This window comes from Meleagris gallopavo, chromosome 2 (genome assembly GCF_905368555.1).
Source record: "Meleagris gallopavo chromosome 2, MGAL_WU_HG_1.1, whole genome shotgun sequence".
Classification (NCBI taxonomy): Eukaryota; Metazoa; Chordata; class Aves; order Galliformes; family Phasianidae; genus Meleagris; species Meleagris gallopavo.
Window position 1 is genome coordinate 57,398,339 of NC_139405.1, and position 25,103 is coordinate 57,423,441.

General features: G+C 36.6%; 1 protein-coding gene across 5 annotated transcripts in view; it reads right to left on the bottom strand.

The window, feature by feature from the left end:
• The window catches only part of LAMA2 (laminin subunit alpha 2), a 337,231-nt gene that overhangs the window by 51,103 nt on the left and 261,025 nt on the right, over positions 1–25,103 (bottom strand). For all 5 annotated transcript variants that reach the window (XM_085217335.1, XM_085217334.1, XM_085217332.1 and 2 more), the window contains 6 exons: positions 21,589–21,751; positions 17,885–18,095; positions 16,130–16,246; positions 14,893–15,056; positions 11,036–11,174; positions 5,166–5,268 (listed from right to left, as the gene is read on the bottom strand). In XM_085217335.1, coding sequence (XP_085073461.1) covers positions 5,166–5,268; positions 11,036–11,174; positions 14,893–15,056; positions 16,130–16,246; positions 17,885–18,095; positions 21,589–21,751 — 897 coding nt within the window. The remainder of the gene's footprint in view (positions 1–5,165; positions 5,269–11,035; positions 11,175–14,892; positions 15,057–16,129; positions 16,247–17,884; positions 18,096–21,588; positions 21,752–25,103) is intronic.

A 25,103-nucleotide genomic window follows, 5' to 3' on the forward strand; every position in this document is an offset into this window, starting at 1 on the left:
TCACAGTTAACAATAGAATAAAGTTGGGAGGAATCTTCATAGATTTTAAGATTATCCTTTCCTCAAAAATATTTCTAAGTGGTAGTTTTTGGCTCTGCAGATGAATGAAACTACTCCTAATTTGATGTTAAACTAGGATGAACACATAGGATTCTGCTCTTAAGTGATCTGAGACTTTATCTGAGTTCATTTGTCATTAACTAATAATACTGACAAAACTGTTTTAACTTCCTCCATTCAGTTTTGAAATCACGGTGCCTGATACTTCTTTCATATCTCTGGTGGCTTTCTCGTAATGCTAGTGTTTATGAAGTGTGTTAACATTCCTGACATGTTTGATTAATTTCAAGTGGTGGTATAGTAACTTTGTTGCATTAAATTAATATAAATAGGTTCTTTTTCTCCTCTTTACTCTGCCAGATATCTCTCAGATGATCTCTCAGTTATAGAGAGAATTGCAGAATCATGCTTCCCCACTTCTGTTTTCAGCTTTGAAACCGTGACAGCAATTTTTATGGATTTTATTAAGTGAAGTTTCCCTAGACTCCTGAATTTGAATACTGAAATGTAATGCTTAATATTTTTTTCTTTTAATTTCTCAAATGTACTGTGTTTTTGTTAAATATTAAAATAATGAAACCATAAATAAGTGCCTTGAGGGAGCTTTTCATGGAAATTGTTTACTTTGCACAGTGATCATAACATGAAACTATATTTTAAAGTACGTTTCCCTACTGTAACTCAGATAGCTTCTTTGCTAATTTTGAGCTAATTTTGACAATGAATCACAAACTGAACTAAATTCACTTCAGGTTTTCCCCATCCTTTAATTATTGGCATTAACAAAGGATGCCAGATCTGTAATTTGAAGTCCTGAGATCCTCAAATTATCATATAGGCGAGGTAAAATATGGGCAGCTACAATTTAAACTTTTGCAAAATGCATACCTTATCTGACTTGGGAGAGGTTAGTGAGTCTGTACGGAAAGATGCCAGGCACTGTCAACTGACATTAAAGTGTTGGTTGAGAAATATCTTGAGAAAAATATGTCATTCCTGTTTCCACTTGATTAGATCTGCACAAAGATGGCACAAGATGCCAATCAACATACAGGGATTTTTTGGTTCAAATCTACAAAACTATCTATGAATCACTAAAACTAAACCCTAATGGGTAAGGAAGATCCTGCAGGTATGAATCTTTACACTTTCTGGCTTGGTTAATGTAAACAAATACTTTAAATTTCTGGTAATATTTCCATGATTAAACATTGAATACAGAATAAGTATTATCCCTTTTCCTTCTGAGTGAACAAAATATAGTGAATCAAATAAAAAAAATATATCCTTACACTCATATGTTTCATTAAGGAACTTAGTTATTATTTGTATTCAGTGATCTATTTTTACAAGAGACGAGTTCTTGCAAATCTCCACAGAGCACATACGTATGTGGATGGGTTAATTACTGATGGCATATCACCACTGCAATGTGAGTGGAAACAGGAATATTCTGAAAGCAGGACCAAACACAGTTGAGACTATGTTAGAAGGTCTCATAAGATGATACTGTCTTAGAAGGTATCGTAAGGCCACGTTACCCAATGTATGCTCCCCAAAACAAAATAAAGGTTGAAATCTCTTGAGAAGCTACACACACAGCTGTTTTTACTGATTGGATATTGCACAAATTAACTGGCAGTTACATGCATCCCTTTCTATTATGTTTGTTTTGCTTCTTGCAAGCAGCAGTCTTGCTCCCCTCAGTCTCATCCTATCAGGAGGATGAGGAGTGACAAGCTAAATTTTTAACCTGAAATGAAGTAAGATTTACAAATTAACAGGGAGAAAGGATTTAATTAGAGAAATATGGCTAATGATGGTTAACTTTTTAAAAATAGTCTTTTCAGTATCATCTCATGTACAAATATAACACTGAATATTTTGTACAAATATTAGGCAATAATTTCCTGAATGCAATATGCCAGGCCAGTAAAAATCCAAAGCAGAGGAAAATACACAACCAAGGTATATAGCTGTGCCTATCAGCTGGAAAATGTTTTGGCTAAAAATATTCATTTGTTGTCAGACAAAACAACACTCCTCAACCTGTCAATTCTTAAGCAAAAGAAATGACATGAGTTGAATTTCAGTAGCCACCTGACACAGTCTCCAACTGAAGAGGTGTTTTTACATCTTATTTTTACTTTTCATTGATCAGTTTTGACAATGCCTCCAAACTGCACTGGGCAAGTATATTTTTAAAACAGTAAATTCAAAACTACAAGGAAGAAAAACTGCTCCTGGCAAACTAAAAATCCCCCAAGGCACAGAGAGAATGAAGCTGACAGACAGTAGCATTCATTCATTTGTAGCCAAATTTTCAAAACTCCTTCTTTGCTAGTGGAGTAGATACAAATTTTCCTCCTTCCACCAGGGTTATTCCTTCCAACTTATATACCCACAGAGAATGGAATTATTAAATCTCCATTTTAATAGCTTCTGTCAGAAGCTTTGCTTTGTAAGGTCAGTTTCAGCAGTTTTTGATAGTAATATAAAGCATTTTCATGATTAACAGCTGTTTTATACCTAGTGTAATTGACCACAAATCAGGGGAATGTCATAATGTAGCAAGAAAACACTCCCATCTCCATCATAGTCCTGTAGTTCAGGCAAAGAAATTTTAAACTAATGATCACTTCTGTCTACCAGATCATTACAGAGTGTCCATCACCCATTCTCCACTTTCAGTAGAGACCTTGAACAGGGTGGCTTTGTAAGAAGTATAGGAAAATACATCTCTTCCTGTTAGTTTTACACTCAAATCTCACTTTTATTCTGAACACGTCAAAACATACAGAGAGATTATGTTCATAATACTACTAACTTCATCACTTTGGAGAAAGAGGAGGGTGGGAAAAACAAGCTGTTTTTTTCATTTTATCCTTATATATGTCTATGTGGATCAACACGTGGAGCGTGGACAAGTTTTATTGGTTGGAAAAAGGCATACACTGAAAGTTCAGAATGTTTGTGTATACGGAGCATATTAAATCTAAAGTGTATCAGAAAACATTAGGAAAATTGCATCTCATTAACATATCTTCAGTATGGAGCAAGAGCCCAGATGAAGATCAAATGCTTGCATGATAAACACTGCTCCCTAGTTACATTAGGATTGCTTTATGAATCTTTAGAATGCTTAGATCACTTCAGAAACTTGAAACAGATATCAACTGAAATTCTCATTGGAGTAAAATGGGAAAATAACATCATTTTTTTCCAAAATCTCTAAAGTATTGTCTTATTGAGGTTGCATCTTTTTTTTTTTCAGGGTTAAATTGGACAGACTTGTGAGTACACAGCATTGACTTATATCCAAGTACAGACATTTTGATTTTGTCCTTGAGAACAGAATTGAAAGAGCACAATTACTCTGATGTAACCATCTGTGGAGCACACAGAGCTACAGACTACACTCTATGGTGCAGAGAGGCAGTACTGCCTTTTTAGTGTGTCCAATACACTAGCTATGGCAAGTTGGTGCAGTTTACTTTCCAGCAAGGGGCATTAGCAATATCCATATATTTTCCACTTCCGCCATGTTACGTAGATAGTCTGTTGGCCTCCCATAATAGTTTTATGATTTTCTGAGAAATATTTACTGAAACATGCTGGCCTTAAATTAGTACTGAATCTGGCAGCAATGTCACAATAAAGAGTAATCTAAATACAGATATGAGATTTACTTGTAAGTATAGACAGTTATTTTCTCCTTAGAGCTACTAAAAGAAAATAATGTTTTTAACTTTCAAACTGTATATGATATAGAAGCGTAATTGACATGATTAATAATTTAGTCTTATGACCTTGTTAAACATTATGTTTACTTGTTAACTAGCTGACATCCCAGAGCAGCCAGAAATAAATGAAAGTTAAATAATAGCCAAATGATGACTTTGTGTTATATAGATCTAATTTTTTATGTTGTGTGGTTTTTGTAATGCATATTCCAGAAGGCCAGTGAAAACTATACATGCTAAAACCTCAAAAATTAGGCTCCATTATAAAAATCTGTCTTGTTTTAAATAAAAATTATTTTTACCTACGCAGTATCACAGGCTTCAGGTATCATCTCTGTGACAGACAGCTAAATCTCAACCTCGAATGTTTACTATTTGTGTTTTTTTTCTAGTTCTGATGCATGAAGCAAACAAACTTATTTAGCTTAATTTTCAAACACTGATTAGCAAGAAGTTTCATATTGTAGCTGTTTTCTTCCCATCCTTTTTAAAATTTCTTTCATGCCCTAGATCTGTTTTCTTACCTAAATGAGTAAGGACTATAACTTAATCTGTAATTAATTCCATATTAACCCTGTAATAGCACAATAGCATCAGCCAAGTGAATCAGAATAAAGCATAGTGTACACAGCATGAAAAGATTTTTGTAACATTAAATTGACTGGAAACAATCTTTTCAAAATATATACTAAAATAACAGTAAAAAAGGGAGGAGATTACAGAATACTGATTTGGAATAAAGCACTCAGTTACCAACTTGAACATATTCTATCTAAACTAATAGGAAAATTAGTCCATATTTGGATGAATGACCTTCAAAAATAGCTGTATGGAAGACTCATCTAATTGGTCTTCCTCGAAGACCACCTCCCACTAGCAAATCCGACTTCATATTGCCTCCCTATACTTCCTTTTTCTGGCACAATCTCACAAGCATCCTAAAGAGATGAATTCTCTCCAATTGGCATTGCAAATCCTTCTTTTGTATTAACAAGAGCAAAAATATAGTGTCGGGCTGGGCTTTGTGCTATTTTTCTGATAGAGCATTTACTAAATCAGAACCTGTTTTTTTCCCTTCCTCTCTCATTTCCACTTACTGCAGTCTTCAGGAGATGACTAAGACTCCATCTTAGCCTTCTTATCCCAGAAGTGGACATATCTCCCTAGCTGCCTGGGATGCTTGTCCCAAGCATTATGGAAGTGGAATAGAATCTTTTCAGTTGATACTTTGTTCAATTTTTAAAATAGAAAATGAAATATACTTATTTTTCTACTGACTTGGCTTATTTGTAACAGTAACAAAGCAGCCTCGCAGTATTTTTCTTGCATTTAATGAACCTGGATCCCACCTATTGAACATACCTTTAACATCATTTTCTAACACCATGGCATCATTAAAGACCCTGATGCTTTTCTGAAGAGAGCTCTTGGCGTCATCCTTCAATGATCCTTGAGGACCAGATGTCTGCAGAGAAACAAACAGTGTTATACATACAGGAATGCCTGAAGTCATTAAAGATGTATGAAAATGATCTAAGTGAACAATCATCTAAATTTTAAATGAACATCAATGTGCTCTTAACCATATCTCACTAGTGTTATATTGGTTTTCACAGGACTAAAAAAAGTTTTTTCTCCAATTTATTTCCTTTGTTTTTACGGGAAGCCAGTTCTCCTTTGGAATACCAGCTATGACTTTAATAAGAAGAGAAAATGTTTATACCATTACAGAAACAGATTTGACTATAGAAGCAGAACATTTTCTAAAAAAAACAAGCAAAAATCTTTCAACATGGCTTTCTTCCTCCAGCTACAATATTTCTCTTTAGGAGCAGCTACAATACTGTTAGAAGGCAGGCTGGACCTGATGATCTTAATTCTAATACAGAAAACAGAGATGTCTTTAGAGATAAAGTCAAGAATTGGAATTGCAAGGTCAGTAAAGTGAAGATGCAATGAAACAAACAGAATTTAAAAAGACGAGCAAACTGCAGTTAATCTGAAGAAGTTTTATTACTGAATAACCATCCTACTATCTGTCATTAAAAAAAAATCTTTCTTTTGAAATCTCTCTTCAGTGCAGAGACTAGTGGTGTTATTTTTCTAAATTTGATTAGTATTTTCAGTTGGTAGGAAATGCTTTAGGTGCTGAACCAGTTACTGCTCAGTTTGTAAGAATGAACTCAAGTCACATATCATACTGAATGCATTTCTTTGAGAATACTCGTGACAAGCAGCATTCTATATTAGTCACGGGTCAGCCTTGTTACAAGTGTGTAATTAAGAAGCAGCTATTCTTCATTTTCAGGGGCAGATATATACTAAAAAATGAACTGTGTGTCAATTAAATGACACAGTTATTAATACTATTCATTATATAATGAGCAAGAGATGATATATTTCTAACTGCTGAATTGTTGTTTTTCAATGATATATTAAGGAACATATATTGCAATCACTGCCTGTTTCTTTAAAAAAATCTGAAAGAATGCTTTGGATAATCTCAAAAAAAAAGATTTTTTTTTTAAAGGGATATCTCAGGGCACAAGTAGCCTTATGTCACTGGGATGCAGCTATCAAAGATTCCTTATAGTCATGAGGGATGTAAACATATGCTCAAGTTTCATCATGCGATGAGTGATTTTATTAAACCTGGACCTTATGATTGCTGAGCTCACTTGAACTATTAGGCAGTGTATGCAAACTCTTCCCCATATCAACAAAGGCTTTATATTTGAAAGATTAACAAAACTATTTGTTTATAAATTTTATCTTTAATACTTAATATAAGTAGCACTGATAATACATAGGTCACTTCAAAAGTAATGCTTCCTATTTATTTCCATAGAAACCATGATAGATACAAAGAGCACAATATCACTATTTAATACAGCAAAATTCTCAAAAGACCAACCAGTTAAGTAAAAGATTGAAGAAAGAATGCCTGGCCAGATTTTGTGGCAGACACACCTGTCAAATCAGATAATACTACTGTAATTTTCCTACTAGAATTAGAACTTGGGTCCATGTGAGAATGGATTTCAAAACAATTGTTGTTGTAATTATTAAAACACCAGGCATGGTTGACTGGCTGTTAAAGAAGTTTCAATTCAATAGAAAGAAGCTGGAAGGCCAGATTTGCAATGCAAAAGCAAGTTCATCAAATCAGAGACAATAACTGAGTCCAGGCTGGCAATCAATTAAGAAAGAGATTTCAGGAGAACGTTAGTACTAAAAAGTCCCTTCAGAGGCAAATATACTCACACTGATTAAAAGCTTTCTTTTACGGCTATTTTCAAATAATTCTGAAGGGAAGGATTATTCAAGAAATTTGATGCAAAATATAGTTTTTCAGACTTTTTTTTTTTAAATGTTGAATTATGATGAAAATAACAATGAAAAAAGTAAACATTTTCTGGCTGTGTGAGGTGAACTTATGCAGCAAATCAGCAAGTCAGGGTCACGTTGAATCCCTTTATGATTTAATAAGACTGACAGCTAAATGATTTTGATATTGTTTTCTAAATGTGTATACTTGACGTAAAAATGAAGAAAAAAAAAGTAATAAATGATTGTGATTCAAGACTGGAAAATCACTGTGTCCCAGGAATCTGAACTGTATCTAATCTAAGAATGTACATAGCATGGGTAACTTCCTCACTATCTGCCTCCAACTACAACCCCCATCCTCTCCATACAATCTTCGTGCATCTTGACTGCTTGTAGCATCTTGTGGTTGGAATGAGATCTCATTATGTATCCAAACAATGCAATCTTAATCTTGATTTAGAGGCATAAGTGCCACTATATTAAGTTAATACAAAATGCTGCCATAGAAACCATACATCATCCCTCATGGACTGTTTTGTCCTTTCCAATAATTTTAACAAGGTTTACAGCAAAAGAAAATCATCTATCAAATTACAAAAAAGCTCCATGATTTGATAATTAGCAATTATTACAGGTAATGAAGAAATTTAAGAATAAACATCCTCTTAGACTTTCCAGCATTTCAGTGAATCTTTAACACTGTTTCTGTCAAATCATTTACCTTCTGCAAGAGTAGAAGAAAGATTTCAGCCCACAGCACCCTTTTGGGATGGAGCAGATCCCTACAAGTCTCCCAGGGATGACAGTGTGAAGCATTGACTCATGCATTATCAGGGAGAAGATTACAGGCTGCAAGTTTGTTTAGCCATAGTCAAAGCATTCCATGAAGACTCCCCCATCAGTAGATGCTGGAGATGGAGTACATTGTCTGAACACAGACAGAAAACTGATAAAGCCTTGGCGCAAAGGTATTTTCTTTCTTTCCTGAGGTTTCATGAGAGGATGTAAGCATGAAGGAGGTACTATATTGGTCACTGACAGAAGTGTAGGTGTAGCTTCAAGTATATATGTAATCCTCAAAACTGCTCCAGGAGATTTACGTATATAAATTCATCTGCACACTAATAAGCTGTTTAACAGACCTAAGCCCTAATTTCTATCTGTTAAATACAGTTCTGCCTTACTTTTAAAATAATTTCTTTTTTCATGTACATTTACATTCTGAGAAGTTTTCACCTCTGTGAGAGTTAAGGTCAGTTAATTTTCACCAGTCCTGGGTACAGCTGAGAATTCCAAAGTACCAAAACATTATGAATGGATTACTTCTCAGGACATCCTCATGTCTTGAGGAGAACTGCTAGGCAGCTTTATGCTGTTAGCATGCAAGGAAGCTTAGGGAGTCAACACAACTGCTCGGGTCCCACTTCAAAGGGAGTCAGAAGAAAGAAGGAAGTAGAACATTATAACCTACCATGTCACCTATGGTACCAGTCACTATTCTAAAAAGCCTATGAAATAAAAATAATTTTTCAAGATGTATTTTAAAACTATGATTCTGTTCCACAATACACAAGCAGGATCAGTTAACATGACTCTACCCCTCAGTCAGTTACTGTCTTGACTAAGTCACAGGATACTGAAGCAGCCCCAAATGCTTGGGATTTCTCATCTGTGATAAATTTATTTTTCTTTTAAAGGGAAGAGCAAATCCATCATAAAAAGCTTAGGAAGAATTTTTCTGTCATATTTTTAATACATTTTTTTCCGCAGTCATTTATCAGGCTTCCTGTAAGCACGATGGATTTGAAGCATCGTTTTGTTTGTGCTTTAAGCAACATTAGCTTAATTTAAAATCAAACTAATTGTTCCTATTAAAAATAAAAATAACTCCAAATTCAGAGATATCACTGCAGTTTGCATAGATTAATCATTCCACTGACTTGCAGGATACACTCTAAAACTCAGCTCAGTATTTACCACTGCTAGTTTATGCACCAGTTTGCTGCTATTGGGAAATCTTCCCCACACCGACCCAACACTATAATTTACTATGAAAGGTTGATCTTGGTGATGTGTCTGCTAGCTTCTGGAGATCAGAACCCTTTACAGAAGATAGGCAACCACAATAGATTTCATAATAAAGAGAACATGGCTCCATTTTCACAAGGAAGGGCAATTATCTGCCTTCTACACCAGGGCCCAAAGAGCATATACTCAAGAAGGAGAGGAGTTTCTAGAGCCTGCTATGTGAGTGGGCTCAAATCCACAAACACTGCCTTCTAGGAGAATGCTTGAACAACAGTGCTCCAGACAGCAATGACACACTCCTCCTACTGAAGCTCAGATTTAAGTTCCTCAGGGTCCTCAAAAAGAGGGAGCCTGATTTATTTATTTTAAGTTATTAAATAGGTGAACAGACATTCAGCTCTTTCCATAAAAACAGACTTGACATGAAATATAGTGAAAGGATAATTGAACATCACAAATATCAGTTAAATTTAGTCCTGAATCCTATTATTATCTCATTATTATTTACCAAATAATGTGGAAACTTTACCATGTTGTGTAACAATGTGATGGTAAGCCACTGATTACCACTGTGTTTACATTTAAAGGGCTGTAGCTCTCTCCATTTTCCTCTTAATCAACTCCTGTTGCACATACACAGCACATAATAAGAACAGGCTTCTTCATAGAGAGGAGATGCTTAGAATCCCTCCTGAACTTCCTGAATATTTTAGTGCCTTTTATTGCTACTCACTTGCACCATACGGCCCGTCTCTTCACCACCATCCCTTTCAAACTATCTATCCACTTCCTCTCCATGGTATAATCAGCCAGTTCACCATCAGATATAAAGACTTTTGAAGTCACATTGTAATTGCTTGCTTTGTTTCTTGACTGCTATACGTGCCTTTTCCCCCTAATCAATCCATGAAACAGCCTCTTGCCTTACTCACTGTGAGTCACGAAAGGAACAAAGGATAGCTATCTGCATTAAAGTCCAATGCTATCTGCATTAAAGTCTAATGCATTAAAAAAAAGAAAAAATCCAGAGGTCCTTATTTACTTCTGCAGCATAATTAGCAGTTCCAGCAAAACAAATAACTGTTTTCAGAGAACTTGTACATGCTAATGTGTGAGGTGACACTTTTTCCTTTCAAGAGAGAAATATAGTAATTAATGTTATTTGAAATAGAATTTGACAACCGAAACTGTCTAAAAACATTTGTGTATTTGTGCAACTAGTTTGCTTTATCCCTCTCCAGCATGTTAGTGCTTTTCATATTCTTGCAATCCATTTGATTGAAGTAGCTCTCTGCAAGATACTTTTATGCATGTGCAAATGCTGTTACTGCAATTTGTTTCTGTTCATCTGCAAGTTTCTGTATCAAATACAAGTTCTGCCAACTCTCCTCATCACAACATTGCCACTGTTTTACTGCTAGGCCCATCTCCAATCTCCTTATCCATTCCCCTTTTTCTCTTTCCCCGGGCTTGGGTCCATGGGTCCCCTTGCCCCATTAATCAAGGAACAAGGCCAAATTGGCCCGTGAAGTGTTAACAAATACAAGCTGGCCTTATCAAGTATCACATGACTTAACACTGTTCATTCAAAGCCATCTCATAGTAGCTGTTGGCTTGATCCTTAGGCAGAGACTGAAAGGTAAAAGGCTGATGGAGAATAACAAGAAGGAAAAAAAAGAATAAAGTACAGGATTTATGGACAAATTGGCATGTAGTTAAGGTATACGTAGCTCTGGCATTTTGTTCTGTTGTATATATAAGAATCTGTGGTGGCAAGGGTCTCTCGAAGATAATAAAATACATAACTGGGAAAATGTTCAGGACAGTTCCACCAAAAATCTAAGTCTCTTTCCCAAATTACTTATTTTTCTTACCGCTTGCATAGCTTCATTTGCAAGAGCCCTGGCTTCCTTGGCAACTTTTTCAGCTTCATCTATGTAATCCTTGATGTTGGTATAAGCATTGAAAGCAAGCGTGGCATTGAAAGAAAGGTTTTTGGCTTCAGCAAGGATTCTGTTGGGATAGAAAAAGTAAACATACAATTAAGTCTACTATCAGAGCTCAACAGAATATAGCATCCTACTTTTTCAAACCCAACAGCCCTTATTGTTAAACATATTTCTAAGACACAGTGTTAGAGAGAAATGCTACATTGGAAATTTCAAAAGTTATGAATCATGTGTTTCAATGAATTCAAATTTTATCTGTGCAGAAAGACATTAAATGTTTACTAACAAGGAGGTGCAATGAGACAAAAATAATAGATCTAACAGTGCAGTACTTAAAACTATGATACAAATAACATGTATGTATACGCGTAACATTGGCTTGTAGGTTGTGTGTTGAACCAGGCTTCTCACTGAAATCTGCACTGGGAGATCATTATGAGCATGTTTTAAAGCAGACTGTATGAACCACTTATTTCTCGGTCTGACTTCCAAACACAGAGATTGCACTAAACCAAATCTTAAAAGTTAATTCTGCTTATCAATATAAAGAATATAACCAATAATGATCCATTCTGAATGGAGTGCTCATGAGCTCAGCTAACTCATTTTCAGGGGAATTTCTAGACACTAAGATAGAGAAATCACTTTTCTTTCACTCTTTCTGTGTGGCATATTCAAATATTATCTACAAAAAGTACTGCATGCACAATAAATTTGAAGATGTCTCTCTCAGAATACACTACAGCCTGCTACTTATGATATGTTCCCTGAAGAAACTCTACGTGGGTCCAAATTCCTACTTGAGATAGACAGAATGGATGTGAACTTGGATTTTTATCTCTCAAGGAAATGTTCTGGGTATTGAGGTGCATGATAACATAATGGAGGCAGGGACTACTTCACTTGGATGTGTTCCAGCACATAGAAAATACTTAGTCATTGAGAAAGAAAGTGCGGAAAAGAGGGAAATTCATTCTCTAATCTGATAATTTGTATATTCTCTGGAGAACTGAGGTAGCTGGGCTCCAATCCTTGCCTCAGTGAGTATTTAATTATTTCCACAAAATGCAACAGGAAAAACAAAGGGGATGGATTTTCCCTGGACTTTGCATGCAGTGAACAGGGGGAAATAAATTCCCTTGATTGCCACATGATTGAGCTGCATCAGCATCAGTCCTAGAAGAGCCTTCTCTCTCCTCAACTAAAGATGAAACTTAATAGGTTGCAGTAAGTTTTTTTGTGATACTGACTAAGAGAAACGAGCAACCTACAATAGCTATCTAGATAGTAGCTAAAGTACTGCTTAGAAATACGTTTCATAAACCTGGTTAGGAAGGAACTAAAATGAATTTTCCACAAACCAATGACATTTATTCATCAGTGGGCTATTAGGCACAAGGGAAAAGCCTATACTAATACTTCTTTGTATACAGGAAAAATAACAATCTTTTTTTCTAGGTTAAATTCATGATCTGTTCCGTGTTCTAACTCCTACCAGAATATCGTCACCATCAATCAGTAAGCTATTTGAAGCCTTAGGGGGTGATTTGAGAGAAAGAGCTCTTCCTCAATTTCTCTTATAAGATGAAGTGTCATTTTTCAGCAAATTTAGTATTATCTGAAAGATGCCCAAATGCCAGTTGTGAGGATAGATGCATTTTTGAATTCCTTAGATAGATAGATGCTGAAGATTCCTGTAAAGTATGGCTTTACAGTTCATGAACTAAACAACTTTGTCCTGATGTAAGATGACAAAAGACATTGGTATTTCTTTGTCCTGATGTAAGATGACAAAAGACATTGGTATTTCTTTCTCCTTTGAGACTACGAATCTGACCACACTAGAAATTTAAAGTTTCAATAGTTTGCTTTTAAAGATAATTTTAAATGTCTTTTATTCTGCATTTTTACTGTCTACACTAAGAAACTGAAGGTGATGTCTGGATCATATGGAAGTATACATAGTACTGCTACATCATAGTAAAGAATAAAGGGCTACACTAACCCTCCTAAAGGGTATTAAAGTGCTTTAAACATTACCCTAGGCTCCCTAAGGCTTACATTAAGAAAGAAGCACATGTATACAAACACAAAAAGTCTACTTAAGCAGTCAAAAACCTCTATCTCAAAATTTATCTTGTCAACATCTTATTAAGGAGACAAAATACTTATATTTTCACTTCTTCTTAACTTAGTTCCTCCCAGCTTTCCATGTATTTGGATATTTAGATTTATGGTAGGGGGATATAGTACTAGTCATCTACTTTAGGTCCAGACGTATAGCATGATATTTATCATTATCAGACAGTTCGTATACCATTTACAAAAGCCACTTTCTTCTAGAAATAGTACCCTTTAAATCCTTTTTACTCAGCTATCATTATTTTATGTAGTCCTTAAAACATAAATTAGACTACTTAGAAGCCAAAAATTTTGCAAGAATTCGAATCTTTATTAAAGATAATTGTGCCTCTTCCTCAAAAGTGCAGAGCCTGAGTAGAAAAAAATGTGACTGTTCACAACTCTTTGGGATACTGAAGTCTTTAAAAGATGTAAACAACAATTAAAAAAAAAAAAAAAAGACCATGTTATTGATCTGGAGGATTGTGGGATACAAGGATAGAGCACAGCCCTGCTGAAAAGGACTTGGAGGTACTGGTTGAACGTAAATTGGACATGAGCCAGCAATGTGCCCTCATAGTCCAGAAAGCCAACCATATCTTGGGCTGCATCAAAAGAAGTGTGGCCAGCAGGTTGAGAGAGGTGATCCTGTCCCTCTGCTCCACATAGGTGAGGCCTCACCTGGAGTACTGTGTCCAGACGTGGAGTTATCAATACAGGACAGATCTCAACCTGCTAGAGCATATCTAGAAGGAGGCCAAAAAAATGATCCAAGGGATGGAACACTTCCCCTATGAGGATAGGCTGAGAAAGCTGGGGCTGTGCAGCCTGGAAAAGGGAAGGTTAGTTCTCTATGGAGAACTAACAGCAGCCTTTCAATATTGAAAGTGGAGCTATAAGAAAGTGGAGCTACAAGAAAAATAGGATCTATTTCCCCTTATTCTATCACAATAGTTTCAAACTAAAAGAGAGGAGGTATAAATTAGATACTAGTTTTTTTTTTTTTGTTTTTTTTTTTTTTTTTACAATAAGGGTGGTGAGATGCTCGAGCAGTTTGCCTGGGGTGGTGATGGATGACCTGACCCTGGAGACATTCAAAGCCAAGCTAGATGGTGCTCTGAGCAACCTGATCTACCTGTAGCTGTCCCCAGTCACTGCAGGGGAGTTGGACTAGATAACCTTTAGGGGTCCCTTCCAACTCAGATGTTTGTATGATCTTAAAAAACAAAACTGAAAGCTTTTTATTCATGCAGTGCTTTTCTAGAACTATATGGGAAGAAGTCTGGGACACAGAATATCCATAATATATTTGTAAATTTTAGAGCTGCAAATTACACTTCCTTTTTATTGTTTTCTTAAATGCAGACAATCAACAAAACAAATGCGCTCCCCTCATTCTCTCCCAGTAAATGAAAACCACTCTTCCAGACTTTCAAAAAAATTATATTCATGATGAGTTATGTCATTCTTACAGTCCTTTCCTCTTTGAGCTTGGCTAAATAGAAATGAGAATGTCAAGTAGAGAGAAAAAATTTTTCTTACCTCCTGTTTTTGAAGGGCAGGATATCAAAGCCTGAAAAGAATGCCCTTCAGTTTCTGTTAAGTGGTCTTAAAAAAATCTGTTTTATGATTTTACCATCACCAATGAATGGCTGCCTTACCCATCCAGTATTGCAGATGATTCATTCAGCTGCGCTGCATGGTTCTCAGCTTGTAATACCTTTTCTGGAAGCATTTTGTCTTGAATTTCTTGTGATAAATCATCTATTTTATCCTTCAGCTGATCAGACATTGACTGTATCTTATCTGCAACACTTTCCACGTACTGACATAAAATGATATAATAATACCTTTAAGTATCTGAATGCAAGCATTCTGTAGCCCTTTATACATTTTTCTTGGAAGATACTAAGTCATAACTTACACATGCATTAACACTTGAGAGGAACTAATATGGAAAAAATAAAGGAATGGTTAGACTGGAGAGCAGAAGGGAAACAAAACAGTATACCACAATTATTTGCCCTTCAATTTATTATTTTACAATTAATAAACTAGAAAGTTTAAATACTTAATTTTGGATTTATATCCTAGATATAGATGCATACGTAGTTATATTAATTCATAAGCATCCTCCCAATAATAACTAGTCAATGACAGAAGTTTCATGTTACATGACCATTTGATTGACTCAAATGTATTCCTGAATATCAAAATACCTTAGTAAGAATTATGCTTTTGGAGACCTGCCATTTCTGTCTTAATAAGATGTCTCAAATTGTTTTCCATCCCATTTTACCACACTTATTTCCATTCATTACAACAATTTACAGTGCAAGATGGAAATGTTGCCAGAACTAGTCATATCTATGTATAGGTAAGGCTGCAAACTCCATTGATAAAACTTTTAAGGTAAAACTTTCAAAAACATTGTGTAAAATGAGACTGCAATCCAGTCATTTCTCTGATCTATCTAGATTTAAAATTGTTGCCACAGGCAACAAATTATTTCTGAATTTTCCTTCTGATATGAACAGTCTTGGTGCAGATAAATCTACATCTAGATCACAGAGTCACCGTGAGACTATGAACAGGTTTGCTGCATCTGCAATTCTAGGGACAAAGTCAGTACCACAATCACAATACCATATTTTCAAAAGATACAATGAAAAATCATCATTTTTCTAGCTCTTTGTGTAATCCAATGAATCATTTAAATCTCAAACTTTATTTTGTCTATATACCAGGTTTGATCTTCTGTCATAAAGCAATAGAAAAATGATTCCTTCAAATGCAAATATATTAACATTGATAAATAAAAAACAAAACTAAGGAGCTACTTGAATTAAACGCTTTGTTTCTGTACTGATTGTACTAATTAGATGATAAAACACCTACCTCTACAGCTATGTTGATGTCATTTGTGAGGTTGTTGGCTTCATTAAGGATATCATTCCCTTCCTGCAGACTCTTCTCAACACCTTGCCTGCCATCTTCTACAGCTTGCTTCTTTTTCTATAAGATGTGTTCACATAGATCAAAATGTGAGTGTGCTGAAAGCGATGCCAGCATTTGAAACCAATACAGTGTGTATTTTTTCACCATTCCAGAAGGTCAGACTTCTGGAATTCTCTGATCTTTCCGAGCAAAGACAGTAACAGCAATAGAGCACATTTAACATAAGATATCTTTCTTTCTCTTCCCATCCCCAGCTTTGTATCCTCTCCCTCCCACATGGTACATTTTTTGTTGCTCTATTATAGAGGCTATTGACTGTAGTACTAGGGTAAAATGAATCAGACAGTAATTAGAAATCCTAACCTTTACCTAGATGTACAAGTTTCTCATTTTGACAATTATCTACACTAGTCATGAAGGCAAAATTTGTCAAAGTATTCTGTTGCTTTTGTCTTTATGTCCACTGTTTTTTCACTTCAAAATAAATATAAAAATAAAAGATGATGGTTCAGAAGAACCTTTGGATTCTTGATTTTCCATATAGTAGAAATACTACATACTGTGTAATAATGGTGGTTTTCTGAGTAAGCAACTAGTGATTTCCTGTGTAAGATCCATTAGGTATCATAGGTTAGCCTCATAGGTGACCATGTCATTGTAGTCTAAAGAGCACTATAATGGTCTGTTGGTCAAAGCAGGGATAAAAGAAAAGCAAAACAAAACAAAACAAAACAAAACAAAACAAAACAGAAACAAACAAACAAAAAAACCCCAAAAAACAAAACAACAAATCTTCTCAAAACCACTGTTTTGGACAAGATTGCTGAAAGGGATATCTTAGGCATTTTCATACTGTGATACAGATAATATTTTAAAAACTGACACAGCAGTTGATTATCCAGCCTTTCTCCTTTTACCTTTGGGAATAAAATGCAGAGAATAGAGATCATCTAACTTACGTACAGCACTGTATTTCCTTAATTCAATCAAGCCCACGAATCTCGACAGAACTGAGATCCTGGAACTCTAACCTCATCATTTCACGTAAGGTGAAAGCTCATCAAGATATAAACAGTGGAAAAATTTATCTTCATTAAGTTGACTCTGCACTTAATATCTCAGTTAAATGCTTGTTAATGTACAGTATAATGTGCTCTTTGAGTCTTTGCAATTTAAATTAAATCAAAAGCAGACCTCTTTGCTATGAGGGAGATCATTTATAACGACTACTAACCATGGAAGATAGAGTTTGATTAATTACTGTGTAATATCTGCATACTCTTCCTAGGGGTTGGAGAAGAAGATCAAAGTGCAAACTTCCCGGGAGTAAATATACGATAACAAAGATTTTAACTGAATTCTATTTTGATGTTGCATGAATACTCATACTTGGACGAATTCAACCTCCCCCAGTATAACAAATTCAACAGCATCCCCCACAGTATATAAGCAGTAAGCACTACTTTGGTAAGAGAGCTGTCAAGGAATTTTCCTTTTACAAGCCAATTGTTTCCTGATTCTGAAGAATACATTTGCTTATATTTACATCAAGTTTAGTTATATTTGAATAATATTTTTGTTTTACTTTTTTTTTTTTTTTTTTTCCTTCAAGATTTAGCTACATAGTGTTCATGCAAAGTTTCAGACTTTGATCAGACATTTACTTAGTCAAGGATACAGCTTGTCAGCACTCACCTCTACCATGGTCAAGTTATTTTTGTTGACCGCAGATAAATAATTAGCCTCTCTAATTTTATTCATAGCATCTCTTAGCAGATCTCGAGCATCGTCAACATTGGTGTGGTAGTTTGTTAACTTGTCCCAGACTTCATTTTTGAGATCCTCATTTTTCTCACTGGGCTCTCCAAATAATTTCTTCACTTTGTTCAAAAGATCTTCAGCATTCCTGCAATACACCATAACATAAATATATTGAATTCATATTTCTTACACCTAATAATCAAAATATTCTTAACATCATGTAATGAAATGGACTTTACCTTTCAAGAGAACACATGCTTAATGAAATGGAATTATGATTGTTCTTAAGAGCATTTTGGGGGGGGGGGGGGGGGGGGGGGATGAAGGAAGGTAAATTGACATTGTTAATATCTGGTAGTAAATAAGATTTTCTGAAACATTTCATTTATTTGTATTAATACAACACATCCTTTTTATAATCTTGCCTTTCAGCACAGCACAAACTGCTTATCTAACCAGTAATCAAACTCAAGACAACTCATTGGTTCTGTAAAGCTAACAATTCTACTTTGACCTCTTATGGATTTTACTCTCTGCTCTGTCTAATGAAATACAAGTCAAAGAACCACAGAATCACAGAGGTTGGAAGGTACCTCAAGAGCTCATCGAGTCCAATTCCCCTACTAAAGCAGGTACCCTACAATAGGTTGCACAGGCAGGCGTCCAGACGGGTCTTGAATATCTCCATAGAAGGAGACCCCACAACCTCCTCAAGCAACTTGTTCCAGGGCTCCATCACCCTTATCATATAGAAGTTCTTCTGCATGTTAATATGAATGTTCCTATGAAAAAGTTTTAGGCCATTACTCCTTGTCCAATTGCTACACAATCGAGAAGAGCCTGGCCCCATCCATCTGACTCTCACCTCTCATTAGATATTTATAAACATTTTTCAGATCCCCTCTCAGTCTTCTTTTCCCTAGGCTGAAGAGACCCAGGTTACTTCATCTTTCCTCATACAGGAGATTGTCCAGGCCCTTTATAATCTTTGTGGTCTTCTGCTGGACTCCTTCTATGAGACACCCAAGGGAACTAGGGAGCCCAGAACTGTACACAGTAGTCTAAACGTGACCTCACCAGGGCAGAATAGAAGGAGAGGATCACCTCCCTCAACCAGCTGGCCACTCTCTTTTTAATACACCATTGGACTTCCTGTCCACAAAGGCACACTGCTGGGTCATGGTCAACCTGTAGTCTACAAGGATCCCAGAATCCCCAAGGTCCTTCTCCGCAGTGCTCCTCTCCAGCAGATCATCCCCTAACCTGTACTGATGCCTACAGTACAAGCCAATGACTGCTCCATGTATTTCTTTGTTTTATGTATTAGAATTTCGTTGTGACTGGTCTGTATTACGTCTCCCAAAATACTCTCTTTTACATTCAAGCGATACTACTTTCACTTGATATCTTCCTAGAAAAGATCCAAACTATACTAAGTATTTGAAGAACAAATAATCAAACATCTGGCCTAATATCTGAAATGTATAATGATCTGGATCTTTCAAATCAGTATGAGGGAACAAAAGAAACATTAGAAACTGCTGATAAAATATTCAAAATTAAGCTGTATCTATACGAGACACTAAATATTTTAGAATTTTTCTATGCATAGAGGAAATTATCTAAGATAGAGGCTTATAAAATCGTGAATACCCTGGATAAGGTGATCAGTTGTTCAATTACTCTCCAAAACCAAAAGTGAATATATCAGGTAATAAGGTCGAAATGCAGGAGGCAGCTTTTAAAGAGTGTATGGTTGACTTATCCAATTCACTACTAATAGGAAACTGTATATAACAGGAGTTTGCAGTAGCTTAAAAGCTATCAGACAAATTAATTGATAAAAAAACACATAGACATTAAGAAAAAAGCTATCCAAGCACATCAACTAAAAAAGCAGAATTCTGGTTCATAGCATCATTCAGTACAAACTCAGTAACATTTATAATATTATAATACTGAAATATTACAAAACACTGAAATATTTATTTCAGAAATAACAAAAATTAGGGGTCTAGAGCAGAAACTGTTGTATTTTTAACATGATATCTTTACAGAGAAAATATTTACTGATATGTCATTTTAGTACAGAAAGATAACCAGATTACATACTTGATTTTGAAAGATTGAAGGAAAACAAATGAGGAAAAAATCTAGAAATGGAAGAGAAGTTTTAACATCTCTGAAAGTAAGAAGTCTTTACTTCATCTACCTTCCTTATTTAATAGACCAAATCCTGAAAGCAGAACACAATCCCTGCAAAGAGATAACTCACCAAAGAATAGAGATGATTAACAACCTCAAAGTGATAAGAAAATGTGTAGATATTCATAAATAACTATTTCTAGTTGTGTCTGTAAATAATATGAGTGTATTGTACCATATGTGTGCACACACATGCATACACACAGTTTTAAAAATGACTGTTTTTTCTTTATACTTTTTCTCCTTAAAGTAAACATTCAATACACTATCTTGTTACATTACTTAAGCAGTCTTAAGTCATTTTTTTTTCAAAAGGCAGCAACAGACAACACTGTCCAGTGATCTTTTCTTCCTCCCCTATAAATTCACTATAAAAATTTCTTGGATCTCAATGGCCACATTGTTAAGAAACTGCCATTAGACATTTATTTAATTCAGTAGATATTTTTATGTATTTCTATTAAAAAGATGCATTCCTTCACCAGGAATGAAAACACTTGCTTTGCATATTTCAAGAAGAATGGCTAGAAGGAGAGAACGAAAAAATCCAACAGCACTGCATTTCCTGCTCTCACTGTTGGATTGATTTCAATCTGGCATGACAGTTTCACATTGGCTGCAGCATTTGAGGACTAAAAACATCATGTTTGAGAGCATTTCTGCCAGTCTGCCAAAAATTGCAAACAGCACTTTCTAAGGTCTGGCTACATTTTTCTCAGTCCTATTTTTTTTCAAGTCCTATTTCTGTGTGGGAGTAGAAAACAGACACACACACACACACACACAAAAAAAAAAAAAAAAAAAAAAAAAAAAAAAAAAAAAAGACTCAGCAAATCAGAAGTAAAAGCAATAAATCAGCAGTGAAGAATACATTTTCAGTATACCCTTTCTCAGGAAAACAAAGCTGAACTATCAGAAGTATAGCAGAAATATTTTACTGGTGGGATTTTTTGAAAGTATGTTTAAAGTATAAGATAGACAGTGCAAATCTGATTCTATACTGCTTGGAATGTCCATGCTATGTGACAAACTTTTCAAGCAGCTAATATTTTTATTAGACCAATTAGTCTTCCTTCAAACAAACAAACAAACAAGGAAAACACATAGATCCCGTAGATTTTTTTCCAAGATCTTTGGTACTAAAACCTTTCATCAGATGTGAAGTAGAAGCTAAAAATAAGAAAAAAAAATTGCTTATAATTTTATTATAAACATCACTGGTATCTGTGGAGTAAAGAAGTAATTTTATAGGAAGCGGTTTCTACTTACATAAGCATTTCAAAAAATGTAAGTGCTACATTAATGGATGGGAAATGCTAGACTCTGCTTTCCTTCACATTTCTGTAAGCCCCAGCTTGAAACCTTGGTTAGAATGGATGACAAGAATCAGATACTATCACCGAGAGGATGAAGATAGTGGTCTCTCTACTCACTTGAACTCATCTTGAGCTATTCTTTCTTGCACATTCAGCTTTTTACTTCTCATCTCTATGACCATTCTGTCAGCCTCACTCTGCAGTTCTGGAAGACTCTTCTCCAGGGCCTTGTCTGGGGTTTCAAGCGTCTCATTCAGTCTTATAGCATCTTGATTTACAGCTGCAAGTGGGCAAAAACCATGCATGGAGGGAGTTAGTAAATAAAAAGGACAGAGAAGCCTTAAGAACTTTCATATCAACTCTATCAGCAAGTCAAATGCAATTTGCAATGATTATTCCTGCTATGAAGTAAAAAGGTGGTTAATCTTGTGAACAGTAACAAGTGAGAGATATGTCTCATCAAAACTTTTATTCTAGCTCTCTTTTAAGCACAATAATTACAATGAAAAAGATTTTATATGCAGCATAAGAAATGCATTCCTCTTCTTTTCCTCCCCTCAGAAGAAAGAATTTGCAATTAACATTTAAAATAGCAGAAAGATAACCTAGGATATTGCTCACAGAATTAAAGAGCAAACAGTGAAAATGAGATTTTAAATTACTTTTGAAGAACTTCAGAATATTTCATTTTTAGCTTCAGATTTAGCAATCTGAAGAATAAACGACTGGGAAATCTGGGAAAGAGAAGGAGGGAAGAGGAATGAAAGTCACCCACAGATAGTGAACTCGTGTTTAGAAGCAGATATCCGGAAATGGACAGAAAGAGTGAAGGATATAGCTATGCATATGGTATCATAATCAAGAACTGACTGAATTTTCCTACCATATCACACTATAATATATTAAACTAGATAGTTCCAGAAAAAACTGATTTATGACAATCAGTTCCATCTGTAATTTTAAGAAAGTACTTTTGTCTTTCCATAGGCAGCAGGCTTCCAAGTAACTACTTGCTTCTTTGAAATAAGAGTTCCCGGTTGCATAGGTACTTCTGAATATCTTAAATATTAAAATGGAAAAATCAAAACTTGCCTTCCAAAAATCAAATACTATTTCATTCACATGTTTTGTAGGTTAAAGCAAATAATTAAGAAGAAAACTTTAATGTTATGATGTTTGCATTTTGCTGGTTCAAAGAAAAGCTCTTGCAAAATAATTGAAAAAGGTCTTGCAATGACATCAGTCTGCTCTTTGAGTGTCCCAGGACAAACCCCTTTTTGTTGAAGGGATCAAGAGTAAATCACAGAATCACAGAGTTGTAGGGGTTGGAAGGGACCTCCAGAGATCATCGAGTCCAACCCTCCTGCCAAAGCAGGTTCCCTACACCAGGTTGCACAAGTAGGTGTCCAGGAGAATCTTGAATATCTCCAGAGAAGGAGACTCCACAACCCCCCTGGGCAGCCTGTTCCAGTGTTCTGTCACCCTCACCGTGAAGAAGTTCTTACGCACATTCGTGCGAAACTTCCTATGCTGCAGCTTATGTCCGTTTCCCCTCGTCCTGTCCCCACGTACCACTGAAAAGAGACTGGCCTCACCGCTATGGCCGCCACACCTCAGATATTTATAAACCTGGATCAGGTCCCCTCTCAGTCGTCTTTTCTCAAGGCTAAACAGACCCAGTTCACTTAGCCTTTCTTCTTAGGGGAGATGCTCCAGGCCCTTCACCATCTTTGTGGCCTTCCGCTGGACTCTTTCCAAGAGATCCCTGTCTTTTTTGTACTGGGGAGCCCAGAACTGGACACAGTACTCCAGATGAGGCCTTACCAGGGCAGAGTAGAGGGGGAGGATCACCTCCCTTGACCTGCTGGACACGCTCTTCTTAATGCACCCCAGAATGCCATTGGCCTTTTTGGCCACGAGGGCACACTGCTGGCTCATGGACAACCTGTCGTCCACCAGGACCCCCAGGTCCCTCTCTGCAGGGCTCCTCTCCAGCAGCTCATCCCCCAGCCTGTATTGGTGCATGCAATTATTCCTCCCTAGGTGTAAGACCCTACACTTGCTTTTGTTGAACCTCATCCGGTTTCTTACTGCCCAGCTCTCCAGCCTGTCAAGGTCTCGCTGAATGGCAGCACAGCCTTCAGGCGTGTCAGCCAATCCTCCCAACTTTATATCATCAGCAAACTTGCTGAGGGTGGCCACTATCCTCTCATCAAGGTCATTGATGAAGATGTTGAACAAGACCGGACCCAGTACAGACCCCTGGGGGACACCACTGGTTACAGGTCTCCAGCCAGACTCTGCACCACCAACGACGACCCTCTGCGCTCTGCCAGTCAGCCAGTTCTCAACCCACCTCACTGTCCACTTGTCTATCCCACACTTCCTCAGCTTTGTTATAAGGATGTCGTGGGAGACAGTATCAAATGCCTTTCTGAAATCAAGGTAGACTACATCTACTGCTCTTCCCCCATCTACCTAGCATGTGACAGCATCATAGAAGGCCACCAAGTTGGTCGAGCACGACCTCCCCTTGGTGAACCCATGCTGACTACTCCTGATAACCTCCTTTTCTCCCAGTTGTCTGGAGATGGTATCCAGCACAAGCTGTTCCATCACCTTTCCAGGGACAGAGGTGAGGCTGACAGGCCTATAATTACCCGGATCTTCCTTCTTGCCCTTTTTGAAGACCGGAGTGACATTGGCTATCCTCCAGTCTTCAGGGACCTCCCCTGTTATCCAAGACCTCTCAAAAATGATGGAGAGCGGTTCGGCAATGACCTCCGCCAGCTCCCTCAGCACACGTGGATGCACCCCATCAGGTCCCATGGACTTGTGGACCTTAGTACTGCCTAGGCGCTCACGCACGTCCTCTTTCCTGACTAAAGGGAAGTCTCCCATTCCCCAGACCCTCTCACTAACCTGCAGGGTGTGGGATTCCTACAGGAGAGCCTTTTCACTGAAGATGGAAGTAAAGAAGGCATTCAGTATCTCTGCCTTCTCAGCATCCCTCGTTACCAGAACCCCCTCCTCACTTAGTAAGGGGCCCACATTCTCTCTAGTTTTCCTTTTGCTGTTAACATACTTGAAGAAGCCTTTTCTATTATCCTTTATCACTTTAGCCAGATTCAATTCCAGACGGGCTTTAGCCTTCCTCGTTGCATCCCTGCAGGCCCTGACTACATTCCTATATTCTTCCCAAGTGGTCAGACCCTTTTTCCACATTTCATGGACCTTCTTCTTTCCTTTGAGCTTGCACATGAGCTCCTTGCTCATCCACACAGGTCTCCTGCCACCTTTTCTCTTCTGCCCTCCTACCTGGGGACTGGTACTCAAGTAGAAAGTGGAGAATGGGTCAATTGAGTGACTGGCTGCATGGATATGTCATTCTCAAGGGCTCGGGTTCATTAATCGTGAATGCACCTTTGAGAGACTGGGCATATTGACATCAGATAGGATACAACTGATCAAGAGTGGCAAGAATGTTCTGAATTGATTAGCAGTACTTTTAAAACTAGGTTCAACGGGGGAAGGGAATCTTCCCTGGAGATATTCAAAATTCACCTGGACCCTTTCCTCTGCAACTTAATCTAGGGAATATGCTTTAGCAGAAGGATTAGACTAGATGATCT